Source organism: Staurois parvus, unplaced genomic scaffold (assembly GCF_062004578.1).
Source record: "Staurois parvus isolate SC_StPar_1 unplaced genomic scaffold, SC_StPar_1.0 ptg001192l, whole genome shotgun sequence".
Classification (NCBI taxonomy): domain Eukaryota; kingdom Metazoa; phylum Chordata; class Amphibia; order Anura; family Ranidae; genus Staurois; species Staurois parvus.
Genome location: NW_028318988.1, coordinates 1990733 through 2004643, shown reverse-complemented (window position 1 = coordinate 2004643; position 13911 = coordinate 1990733). Strand labels below are relative to the sequence as shown.

At 46.4% G+C, this 13911-nt stretch overlaps 1 protein-coding gene across 1 annotated transcript; it reads right to left on the bottom strand.

The window, feature by feature from the left end:
* Window positions 1-11151: 11151 nt before the first annotated feature.
* Window positions 11152-12114, bottom strand: OR2AT4 (olfactory receptor family 2 subfamily AT member 4). Its single transcript, XM_089659926.1, has one exon. The coding sequence runs from the start codon at window positions 12112-12114 to the stop codon at window positions 11152-11154; it is 963 nt and encodes a 320-aa protein (XP_089516052.1).
* Window positions 12115-13911: the final 1797 nt, after the last annotated feature.

Sequence of the window (13911 nt, the reverse complement as noted above, 5' to 3'; positions counted from 1 at the left end):
CCACTGACACCAATGATGGGACACTATTCCTCCCACTGACACCAAAGATGGGGCACTATTCCACTGACACCAATAATGGGGTGCTATTCCCCCCACTGATATTAATGATGGGGCACTATTCCTGCCACTGATACCAATGATGGGGCACTATTCCTCCCACTGACACCGATGATGGGACACTATTCCTCCCACTGACACCGATGATGGGGCACTATTCCTCCCACTGACACCGATGATGGGGCACTATTCCTCCCACTGACACCGATGATGGGGCACTATTCCTCCCACTGACACCGATGATGGGGCACTATTCCTCCCACTGACACCGATGATGGGGCACTATTCCTCCCACTGACACCGATGATGGGGCACTATTCCTCCCACTGACACCGATGATGGGGCACTATTCCTCCCACTGACACCGATGATGGGGCACTATTCCTCCCACTGACACCGATGATGGGGCACTATTCCTCCCACTGACACCGATGATGGGGCACTATTCCTCCCACTGACACCGATGATGGGGCACTATTCCTCCCACTGACACCGATGATGGGACACTATTCCTCCCACTGACACCGATGATGGGGCACTATTCCTCCCACTGACACCGATGATGGGGCACTATTCCTCCCACTGACACCAATGATGGGGCACTATTCCTCCCACTGACACCAATGATGGGGCACTATTCCTCCCACTGACACCAATGATGGGGCACTATTCCTCCCACTGACACCAATGATGGGGCACTATTCCTCCCACTGACACCAATGATGAGGCATGATTCTTCCCACTGGTGTTCCCACCCTCGGCTTACACTCGAGTCAATAGTTTTTCCCAGTTTTTTGTGGTAAAATTAGGTACCTCGGCTTATATTCGGGTCGGCTTATACTCGAGTATATATGGTAATAAAGAAATAAATTTAATTTGGGTACAGTGTTGCATGACTGCGCAATTGCCAGTTAAAGTAGCTCAGTGTTAAATAGTAAAAAATGGTCCGGTCATGAAGGGGGTAAAATCTTCCGTAGCCTAAGTGGTTATGCAAACTTGAAAACTTTGCAGACAAGGTAACTGTTAGTCCTCATGCACATCGGGTGTTTACAACATGCTGGTAGTGTTAGCCGTATAAAGTCACAAAAATGAGCTTTTCCGCATTTTTTAGTATTTTTACATTAGTATTGAACTGTGTTTTTCCATGTTTGCGTTCTTCATGGAGTTTGCATATTCTCCCTTTGCCTGCGTGGGTTTCCTCCGGGTACTTCGGTTTCCTTCCACACTCCAAAGACATGCTGGTATGTTAATTGGATCCTGTCTAAATTGGCCCTAGTATGTGTATGTATGAATGTGAGTTAGGGACAGGGGCGGACTGACCATTTGGAAACTCGGGCACTGCCCGAGGGCCCGGGGCCAGTAGGGGGCCCCATGAGATGCCCCTGGTACCTTTTTCATAGGCTTTTTTGAGTTTGGGCAAGGACATAGGGGCCCCATGATCCCCTATTGCCCGGGAGCCCCATGAGTTGTCAGTCCGCCCCTGGTTAGGGACCTTAGATTGTACACCCCTTGAGGGTTAGGGACTGATGTGAATGTACAATATATGTAAAGCGCTGCGTAAATTGACGGCGCTATATAAGTACCTGAAATAAATTAAATAAATACATTTTACCAGCTTTGGAGCATTTTTACAGCTAACAAAACTCCTCTAGACACTTTAGAGTCGATGTCATTAGATGTCTGTTCTCTGCAAAGCTGCTTCTCTTCCCATAGAGAACAATGGGAATGCAAAAGCATCTTGAAGCAGGTCAAATGCAAGTCAAAATCCCTGTCAGTGATTTCTGGATGTCTAAAAACTGATCTGATATGCAAACAGAATGCACTGGAAGGTGCGCTGCAATTGCTTGTAAAACAAGCCCAAAACTCATTGACATTGTCCCCTATTGTACTGACCTTTTTTCCCCCCTAATTTTGGGGAAATACATCACATTAAAGTGGAGCTCCACCCAAAAGGGGAAATTCCACTTTAAGTATTTGTCCCCCGCAACCCATTAAGGATTGGCACCTTTGGTGAGTAGGTACCTGAATTTGACAGGTACCCGCTCCCACTTCCACTGCGATTGCCTTAGGCGATCGGAAGCAGAAGTCGTCCTCCCCTCCCCATAGTATTGTGGGACACATGACAGGTCCTAGAAGACTACGGGGCCATTCACAAAGCGCAGCGCTTCTCGCACATGCTCAGTGGGCACCCGGCTGTGAAGCAGCAAGATGTCACAGCCGGCTGCCCACACTGAAGATGCCGGGGAGAGAAGACGGCCCGTGAAACCAGCGATGGTGAGGACAGCACTGGACCAAGGGATGGGTAAGTGGCTGTATTTTAAAAGTCAGCAGCTACAATTTTTGTAGCTGCTGACTTTTATTTATTTATTTTTTTTTATTTTTTCAGTTGGAACTTGCTATGTGCAGTTTTTGATGGATTACTCTTTTTTTTCATAAATCATTTTGTTATTACATTGAGACTAATCAGGTGGTGATAATGAAGACAGATCCCCCCCACTTAGCAGGCAGTTTGATAAAAGTGCTGGAAAAGACCTACATCAGGATCTCAAGTATTCGGCTCCGTTCACACCAATGCAATTTTTAGTGCTTTTTGCAGAAATCCATTTAACACAGTTTCCTATGGAACATGTTCACATCTATGCTTTTTGGAGCTGCTGCATTTTTGGGAAGGGTCAGGGACTTTTTTAAAAGCAAAATTCAGCGTTTTTGCTACAATAGAGTTCAATGGAGAAGCTGCTGAAATGCATGGTAGTAAGTTTTTGCTGCATTTTCGCTGCGCTTTGCATTTTTATTCTGCTCAGCAAAAAAAAAAAGAGCCCAACAAAATGCAAAATGTGGTAACACCGCATGTAGAAAAACAGAAAAACTGCAAAAAGCACTGGAGAAAGCATCAAACACAAAATGTATATATGTGAACCAAGCCTAAAGACAAGAACATCATCGCCGTCTCCCCCAGCAGAGATTTGTACCGTACCTTCTCATGCTCCTCTCTCATCGCTCTCCAAGACGTCCAACTCACTCACCTAAATAGAGCTACTTTGGGGATTTTCTTCTCATTAGCGGTTCTGATTAAATCCCCAAAGGACCGTACATCTCTGTGTGAAGGCAATGCATAGAGGTATACTGTAGGGATAACTGCCATTCAAACAAGTATGAATATTTTATGTCAGTTTAAATCAAAGTATGAAACATAATCCACTAATTAGTAGGGATGAGTAAAACTTTGTAATGTAAGCAAAGTGCACCGGAGTCAGTATGGAAGGCAGCATTTCCATAGTTTAACCACGTGTCCTCCTTAGGATTTACCCCCCTTCCTGACCAGGCCACTTTTTGCTATTCGGCGCTGCACTATTTCAACTGGTAATTGCACGGTCATGCAATGCTGTACCCAAACACAATTTATGTCCTTTTTTCCACACAAATAGAGCTTTCTTTTGGTGGTATTTGATCACCTGTGTGATTTTTATTTTTCACGCTATAAACAAAGACCAAACATTTTGAAGAAAAAATATTTTTTACTTTCGGCTATAAAAAATATATAGTAAACTCAAAGTTGGTCATAAACCCATCAGTGCCAGCTTATCAGTGTAGCCTCAGTGCATTAGTTCACATCAGTGCAATCTCATCAATGCCCATTAGTGCAGCCTCATCAATTCACATCAGCACCCATCAGTGCCCATTAATGCAGCCTCATCAATTCACATCAGCACCCATTAGTGCATCCCCATCAGCGCACTCTCGTCAGCACCCATCAGTGCACCCCCATGAGCACCAAGCAGTGCAGCATCTTTAGCACCCAGCAGTGCAGCCTCATCAGCACCCAGCAGAGCAGCATCATTAGAGCAGCCTCATCATCACCCATCAGTGCAGCCACATCTGTCCCAGAATGTCTAAAATAATTATTTTCCTGTGAAGAGGCCTGCCAAATCCTAACCATGACCGACGAGAGCAGCGGGGAGCTCTCAGAATTTGATTCTGATTTGGATTACGAGCTTATTTTAGGTAGTGGGTTTGCTACAGAATCGGAGGGGGAGGAAAGTGTTCCCACCATACGAAGGCGTTCTGGTGAGGAGCAGGCTACTACAAATAGTGCAGTGGTATCCTGTCACGGAGCTGGCCCTTCCCCCCCCATCCTCTAGGCTTGCTGCCTGCCACCCCCCACCCCTCAGCAGCCCCTCACTCTTCTGTCCCGTCAATGCTGGGTGTAATGGGAGGACTGCCTGCAGATGTGCTTCTTGGGAATGATGTGGGCGATCTTCAATGCCACTTTGTGGGAGCCGTCACACAAAGTCAGGCCTGCTGGGAAACCGTTGAGAGGAAGGAGGCACCCCAGCATGTGGATGGACCTCCGCTGCCCATGGTGAGTGACTCAACTTCCACTGCTGACAATACTGGGGTGACATGGGACTGGGACAAGTTTTAAGGGGATTTAGCCACCGACCCTACTCTGACAAGCTTCTGGGCCCGAGTAGGGCTGACTGGTCCGGGCACCGGCGAAAGAATAGTGCAGGAAAATGGGTTGCTGTACCAAGTGGTGGAGACCGACGCCGAAAGGGGGCCCCAGACCGTGGCCAAACAGCTGATAGTTCCCAAACAATTCCAGACCCAACTGCTACACCTTGCCCACGATATTCCAATGGCTGGGCATCAAGGAAAGCTACGGACCGAAAAGAGGTTGGCCCAGGCCTTCTATTGGCCTGGGATGTCCCAATCGGTAGCTCGCTACTGCCGTACCTGCGATACCTGTCAGCGACATGGAAGAACGGGTGGCCTGCGGGCCCCTCTACAGCCCCTACCCATCATTGAGGAGCCGTTCCAACGAGTAGCTATTGACATTCTGGGTCCCTTAGCTCGCCCCAGCAAATCCGGAAAGCGGTACATCCTGACCATCGTGGACTATGCTACTCATTATCCCGAAGCAGTCGCCCTGTCCAGCATCACAGCTCCCAAAGTTGCAGAAGCCATGGTTACCGTCTTCACACGAGTGGGCTTCCCTGCTGAAATCCTGTCATATCAGAGGACTCAGTTCATGTCAGGCCATGTTCAGTCCCTCTGGCAGACCTGTGGAGTGCGGGCCATCAGGACAACCCCCTATCACCCCCAGACCAATGGACTGTGTGAACGCTTCAACGGGACCCTGAAGGCCATGCTACGGGCCTTTGTAGACCTAGAGCCAGACTGGGAACGATACCTGCCCCACCTCCTCTTCGCCTACCAGGAGGTGCCCCAGGAATCTACCGGATTTTCTCCCTTTGAACTGCTGTATGGGTGGAAAATCCATGGTCCCCTGACCCTACTGAAGGAATACTGGGAGGGTCAACTACCAGATACCGGGGTCCCTGTGGTGCCCTATGTCTTGGAACTGCGTGAAAAGATGGGACAACTAGCCAGCCTCGCAGCTGATCTTCTCCAAGCCGCCAAGGCCCGGCAAAAGACATGGTATGACTGCAAGGCACGCACCCGGGAGTTTACTGAGAACTAACAGGTCCTCATGATTGTCCCAAATCCCTAGAACAAATTGCAAACCACATGGGAGGGACCCTTCCGTGTCATTAGGAAAGTGAATGACACAAACTATATTCTTGGACTAGATGATCGGGGGAGACGGCAGAAAACGGTGCATGTCAATATGATCAAGGAGTACCATGACCGAAACCCCCTTGTTATGGCTGTCTGTCCAATACCCTCCGAGGAGGAGGAAGAGGCAGTACCGGACCTCCTGGAAGCAGCACACCATCCAACTGACATGCACCAGGTGCCTCTGAGTCTGCAGCTGAACCTAGGGCAACAGAGGGCCATGAATGCTGTCCTGGGCCAGCGCAGTTCCGCTTTTTCAGCCCAGCCTGGAAAGACCACTATCACCACTCACCATGTGGAGACCCTGGGAACCCGGCCCCTCCAACAAGCCCCATATTGTGTCCCCGAAGCCGTTAAGAACACTATGAGACAGGAACTGAACGAAATGCTGGATATGGGAATTATTCAGCCCTCCCAGAGCCCCTGGGCCTCTCCCGTTGTTCTTGTCCCCAAGAAAGACGGTAGCATGACCCCTTTCCCATGACCCCGTCTTAGCAGCGCCCAACTACCAGCGAAGGTTCCTTGTGCAGACGGACGCCTCTACTTATGGGCTGGGGGCCGTCCTCAGCCAGGTAAATGAGGAGGGGGTGTGGCACCCTGTGGCCTTCCTTAGCAGAAAACTATTAGATCGGGAAGTGGCCTATGCCACCATAGAGAAGGAGTGCCTGGGCATAGTGTGGGTGTTGAAGAAACTTCAACCTTACTTGTATGGCCAGGAGTTCACCATCCTCACGGACCATAACCCCTCACCTGGCTGAATTGGGTCTCCGGGGATAATGGCCACCTCTTACGATGGAGCCTGGCCTTACAACCCTACAATTTTACTATCCAATACCGACAGGGAAGCCAGCACCACAATGCAGATGGGCTGTCCCGTCAGCAAGACCCCCAGTAAATGCAGTCCACAAGTGCCTCTACGGGAACCTGTTGAGGTTCCCCTGGCGGCACTTGCAGAATGGAGGGGGGAGGGGTTGTCACAGAGCTGGCCCTCCCCCCCATCCTCTAAGCTTGCTGCCTGCCACCCCCCACCCCTCAGCAGCCCCTAACTCTTCTGTCCCGTCCATGCTGGGACTTCTAGTCCTCCGTATCCCTGACACAGACAGCCCCTCACCCCCGTGTTGCCTGCAGTCTGGCCCCTTGCTGCGGGAATCCACAAACAGGCCCCTTCCTGTCACCCCCTCCTCCCTGCCCCCTCTGCACATCTTCCTAGGCTCCATGCCCTACAGGGACAAAGGCCATGTTCCATGGGCGGTCCGGAGATTTGGGGGATGGGGCCCATTGCCATGGTAACCCGACAGGAAGTCTCAGGCTACCACGGCAACAGCAAAGCACCCAGCTCTGTACTTATGAGAGAGCAGGGCAACCCCCCTTGTGTTCTCTTGGCCGCCTGTGTGAGAGAAGACTGTGCTGCAGTGCCAGCTTCTCTTGGATGACCATCCCCCGGCCCCCTCCTCCTCTCTCTGGCTGACCTGACTGTCCATGCTGCCTGGAATCTCTTCACTGTGGAGGAATCTTCTGCTGTCCCCGTGAATCTGCCTGGACTTAACTCTTTGGTTCTCCGTGAATCTGCCTGGACTTAACTCTTTGGTTCTCCGTGAATCTGCCTGGACTTAACCCCTTGCTCTCCGTGAATCTGTCTGGACTTAATCCCTTGCTTTCCGTGGACCTGTCTGGACTTAACCCTTCCCTGCCTGCAGCTGCCTGTGTGGATTAACCCTGTGGATTACCATCCCCCTGTTGTTTCATATTGCCTTCCAGAAAACTTTACTGTGTTGCAGTGTCTGGTGTGGATCTGTGGACCAACAGAACTATTGTCTGTTCCCCAAAAACCTCACCAATAAACGCCCACACGTCGGGTTCCGTGCAATCTGTCTCTGTGTGCTCTCTGGTTCTCGGGACACATCCTCTAGTAGAACAGTGGCATCCACCAGAAATGGAGAACCTCAAAAAAGGCCAGGTACTAATGGAGTGTCACCTCAGCCCCTAAGGGTTAGGACCCTTGCCGCTCTTCCCTGGAGCAGCTAACATCCCCCCTTTTACTGCCCAGCCAGGAGCCCAGGTGAACACACACAATTGTGCCCTCATTGAATTTTTTATTTTTCCGATGACTTACTAAATTAAATTGTGGACCAGTGCAACCTCTATGTCCAACAATTCACAGCCACCAACACAGATTCAAGTTATGCCCATCCCTACAAATGGAAGCAGTTAACAGTGGAGGAATTTATAACATTTTTGGGCCTCACATTTAATATGGGACTCACAAAAAAAAATCAATTACACTCCTACTGGTCTACCCACCCAATCCATCATATGCCAATTTACTCATCAATCATACCCAGAACAAGATATTTAATGATCATAAAATAAATTGTTTAAAATTCAGCCACTTAATTTTTTTCTCTGAGAAATTCGCCCAATTATTTGTCCCGGACAAAAATATCTGTGTGGATGAGTCGCAGTTTATCCCCAGCAAAGGGCCCGATATGGAGTTAAACTCTATAAATTATGCCTTCCTTGTGTACGAAGGATAGGACACCCAGCTGCATCCCCCTGATTGCCCAGATTACATTGGATCAAGTGGAAAAGTTGTTTGGGAGCTTGTATTTCCACTTCTTGAAATATTTTTTTCGTCCATATGGGAATGAACGTCTTCAATTCATTGCAGTCCGTATAATTCTGATTTATGGACTCTGGCATCTCCTGGCAGGCAGTGTGCTTTTCTTTCTAGGCCTCGGTAATGATGAGGCACAGTACATGTATACTGGCTCAGTGATGGTAAGATATTATCAGATTCCTGTTTTGCTTTTTGTTCTATTTACCTCATTGTGATGATGTTTTGTGTTTTCTAAAGACATCGATCCCTGTAAACCGTATTTTCTTTTTGTTGTGATATTGTGAATTTTTTGTTTTAATAAATTCTGGTTATACTATTTGAACCTTGGCTTATGCTGTCGTTTCTGTTCCTGCCTGTTTGGGCACAATTTTTCAATCTGGGCGTTTTTAACACTTTTTTTTTATATTATCAATGTTTTTTCCATTGCCAAGAATACAGTGTCAGATAGATAGTTCTCAATGAGAGGCTTTTAGCTGCTGGTCCCAACCTGACAGACTGAACCTCACGTTTGATCTTCCTGCTAACACCAAACCCGCCACCTAACACTAAAATGTAACCTGACCCTGAAGCTGAACTCCAAGCAAACAGCTTAAAGTGGTTGTAAAGGCTCAAGGTTTTCTATCTTCATTCATTCTATGCATAAAGGTAAAACACCTTCTGTGTGCAGTAGCCCCCCCTAATACTCACCTAAGCCCCCTTTCGATCCACCATGGTACACTGAAGTCTCTGCTAGCCTGGGCCTCCCTCTCCTCATTGGCTGAGACAAAAGCGGGAGACATCAGCTCCCACTGCTTTCAATCACAGCCAGTGAGCCAATGAGAAGAATGATGGGACGGGGCCAAGCTGCGGCTCTGTGTGTGAATGGACACACATAGCAGCAGGTGCCCCCATACCAAGCTGTTTGCTGTGGGGGCACCCGACAGGAGCGGAGGGTGGGGGGAGGGCAGGAGCACCAGCAGGGGACCCGTGAAGAGGAGGATCCGTGCTGCTCTGTGCAAAACCACTGCACGCAGCAGGTAAGTATGGACATTTTTGTTATTTTTTCTAAAAAAAATAAGCCTTTAGAATCACTAATACACAGATGATGTATATATGGGAACTGCTTAGTAGTTAAAGAATTTATTTTTCTTTCTATCCAGTCCCTTCCCCTTCCCTCCCCTTTTATCTTTTTTCCCTCTTTTTCTTTTTCCCTTCCCCTGTGAACGTGAGGACAAATCTGCCCAATGGAGATTTAGGCAGCAATTGAACTTGAGAGAGTTTATAACTCTTTCCTATTTTATCAAAAAGGAAGAAACCTTTTAGCTGAAGGTATACTTTAACCTACAAGAGGTCACTATATAAACAGATGGAATTTTTGCTGTTTGGATTCTGCCTTGCTAAGGTTTTAATATTATGTTGATGTTTTTATTGCAATTATATTGCTTTAATACACTTAGAGGTCAGGTTATGATTAAAAGTTAACTCCAGCCCTGCCTCTCTTACACCAGGGATGCCCAGCCTTTTGAAGAGCGAGGGCCATATACAGTGCTCAGCATAAATGAGTACACCCCTTTTGAAAAGTAAGATTGTAATCAATATCTCAATGAAGACAAAAACAATTTCCAAAATTGTGACAAAACTGAGTTTTATAGAACATTTGCTTAGCTCACTACATGGAAGTAAGGTTAATAATATCACTTAGATTACAAAATCTTCAGTTTTACTCAAATTAGCTGATGCAAAAATGAATCCACCCCACAACAAAAACTACTCCATCTAGTATTTTGTATGACCTCCATGATTTGTAAGGACAGCACCAAGTCTTCTAGACATGGAATGATCAAGTTGGTGACATATTGCAACATTTATCTTTTTCTATTCTTTAAGAACGACCTCTTTTAGAGCCTGGATGCTGGATGGAGAGTGATACTCAACTTGTCTCTTCAGAATTCCCCATAGGTGTTCGATTGGGTTCAGATCAGGAGACATACTTGGCCATTGAATCACTTCCACCCCGTTCTTCTTCAGAAATTCAACAGTGGCCTTAGATGTGTGTTTTGGATTATTGTCATGTTGGAAAAGTGCACAATGACCAAGGACACGGAGTGATGGTAGCATTTTCTCTTTCAATATAGAGCAGACATCAGCAGCACTCATGCAGCCCCACAGAAGGACACTGCCACCACCATGTTTCACTGTAGGCACCATGCATTTTTCTTTGTACTCCTCACCTTTACGTTGCCATACAGCTTTGAAGCCATCATTTCCAAAAACATTTATCTTGGTCTCAAGTAGTCTTCTTGTTTTTCAGCATGGGCCCTGGCAAATTCTAGGCAAGCTTTTTTGTGCATGGGCTTTAGGAGAGGCTTACTTTGTAGACGTTTGTTACATTTTACAGTATTCTGACTGATAAGTAAAGCATTGCTGATCTTGTAGTCTTCACCTTTCTTGTGTAAAGAAAGCATTTTCTTTCTCAGGCCTTGTGACGTTTCTCTTCCATGTGGTGCCATTGCTGACAGCATGAAATGGAAGGGGTTTTCTTTGTTACATAACGTTTTTTTTTTTATAATCAGCTGTCTGCTGGACACGTGTTTAACCTCCCTCCCTTTCCATGTTTTGCATGGAAATTTGTTGTTTTATATTGTAGGCCTGTAATTCTTAGGAATAAGGGTTCGTTCACACTTGACTGTTTTACCAACGCTTGCCAAACGCCCCTATAGCGTTTGCCAAGCGTTGGTCCGGCGTTTGCGGAGCGTTTGTCCCTTCTTCCATGCTTTCTTTCAGGGGGCGGTGCTGCCCCCCAGGAAAATGCCACCCTAGGCAAGTGCCTTGTTTGCCTTGTGGTAAATACTCCCCTGCTTGCAGGTGTGGTGCACTTTCTGAAAGCATATACATTTTTTCTCCATATCTTAGTATTAATTTTATATTTTCACTTTGGGCAGGAGTTTCAGAAGTGCAGCCACCTCTTTGAAAACTAAAACCATTTTTGATTTCAGGACTTTTGGCCTTACCCCAAAAATTAGAGGGTTCATGAGTGGAGGAATCAGAGGGGAAGGTATAGATAGCCAAACATGGGCACTGAGAGGCACATTAATGGTGCCAAATCTGTGTCGGAAAGCCACAAAGAGAAAGCCAAGGAGGAAAATGGAAAAATTGATTAGGTGTGTTCCCAGAGTGTGCAGGGCCTTGTGGCGTGACTCTTTAGATAATCTAAGACAGACAACATATATACGCACATATGAAAAGGCAATGATAAACAGCATGGAGCATGACAGCGCAATGGTAATAATCGTTCCATATATATAATTAACAGTAGTGTCTGTGCAGGCCAGGATAAAAATTGACATGTTATCACAGAAAACATTCTTGATTTGTGTTCCACAAAGTGGTAGTCTCATTGTTAGGAGAATGGCGCTCAATTGTAAGATGAACACAACCAAAAAACAGGTGGACAAAACTTTGATTACAGTGACATTGGTCATTAGGACAGCATATTGCAATGGGCGATACACCGCCAAATAACGGTCATACGCCATGACTGAAAACGTCATCATATCAAGGTAGGCAGAAACCGCGATGAATAGAGTTTGGGTAAGGCAGGCTTCACGGGAAATGGTCTTGGATGAAGTCACAAGGTCCACCAACAATTTTGGAAAAAGTGAGGAGCTGCCAATAATGCCATTGAGCACCAGGTTACAAATGAGAATATACATGGGTTCATGAAGACTGCGGTTAGTCAATACCACAAACACAATTACAGAACTCAGGGTCAAAATACCCAAATAGGTAACACTAAGCAGAGGACAGTAAAGATATTTGAGTCCTTCCAACTCTTGAAGTCCGAGAAGCTCAAGGTCTTTCCTGGTGGTGGAAACATTCTCCATTGTGACTCACAGCTTAGAGTAGGAGCTGAATTTGTATCCTGGACAAAAGGCTGTTCAAACAGAATTCTTGGTTAGGCAAGTCTTAAAGGACGTCAGTCATCACATTATTATGCCATTAAAGCGGTATTAAACCCCAAACCAAACATTGCAGCTTACCAATCATTAGATATGGTGGCTGCACTAATTTTCTTTTCTTAGGCTTTTTTTCCCCTCTGTTTTCACCCGGTGATTTGGCCAGTAACACACCTCCTGTCTTAAGTGCCTCCGCTCTGGATGAAGGAAGCACAGCAGACAGCAGAATTGTCAGTCTGGTGGTGGGGGGAGGGGTAGTGTTAGATGGACTAGGAGATTTAGATACACTAACAAATTGATGCCAAACTTCAGCTCACATTGCAGTTACACGGCCAGTTACAGCAACAGTTTTTTTTTCTCCAGGGTATAAAGGTTTTACATGAATAAATAAAGGTTGAGGTCAGTGGTTAATGTTTTGTCTCAACACTCTTAACTGATGCATATTCATGAAAGTTTGTAAAGGAAACAACAGATTACCAAGTGAAAATAAAATACATTGCAGCTTACCAGTCATTAGATGTGATGGCTGCATTCATTTTCTTTCCTTAGGTTGGTATCCCCCTCTGTTTTCACCTGGTGATTTGGCCAGTAACACACCTCCTCTATTAAGTGTCTCCACTCTGTATGAAGGAGCACAGGAGGCACATCAGACAGCAGCATTGTCAGTCTGGGGGGGGATAGTGTTGGATGGACTAACAGATTTAGATACACTATCAAATTGATGCCAAAGTTCAGCCCGCATTTTAGTTGCACAGGCTGTCACAGCAACAGTTTTCTTTTGTTGGGATAAAGGTTTTTCATGAATTAATAAAGGTTGATCATTTTAAGCACCTCTGTCAGTGGTTAATGGTTTGTCTCAACACTCTTCACTGATTCATATGCAGGAAAGATTGTAAAGGAAACAGATTACTGGCCAGATTACCAGGTGAAAATAAAAGAAAACCTAAAAGAAGAAAGCGGATGCATCCATCACATCTAATGATCGGTAAGCTGCAATATAATACATTTGCTTTTGGGTATTAATGCCACTTTAATAATCCTGATAGGTCTGGCAAAGTATATAAACCGAAATAAACCAAAGTGCCTAAAGGTATCTATGCTTACCTTTTGAATCGGTTCTTTTGTGCCTGCCTGGGCAGACAGCAGACCCTAGTCCTGTCAAATATGGCAACCGCCCCAATTGCACATGGAAAGTCTATTCACACAGAAAGCAAATGAAAATGCATTTCCCAGCACACTTACCAGCTAATTCACAAAAAAAAAAATATATACTAACAATTTGCATTAAAAACAGATTTCAGCTGTAATACATTTATGGATATATGTGGAAACTGACAACTCATGGGGCCCCCGGCATTAGGGGATCATGGGGCCCCTGTGCCCTTGCCCAAACTCAAAAAAGCCTATGAAAAAGGTACCAGGGGCATCTCATGGGGCCCCCAACTGACCCCGGGCCCTCGGGCAGTGCCCAAGTTTCCAAATGGTCAGTCCGCCCCTGGTGGGAACTGCACTGCCTCATCAAAGCCCCTCTGTATAGTACATTCCTATCTCTAATCTAGGAGGGTCTCCATGTTGGAGCATACACGGATCAGCCATGACATTATGACCACCCATCTAATATTGAGTATCCCCCCCCTTATGTTGCCAAAACAGCCCTGACCCACCAAGACATGGACTCCACTTGATAAATTCATCACACTGCCTCCGCCCACTTGCTTTCTTCCC

What these genes read in the sequence shown, in the direction of transcription:
- OR2AT4 (XM_089659926.1), bottom strand. Translation starts at nt 12,114, where the DNA reads ATGGAGAATGTTTCCACCACCAGGAAAGACCTTGAGCTTCTCGGACTT.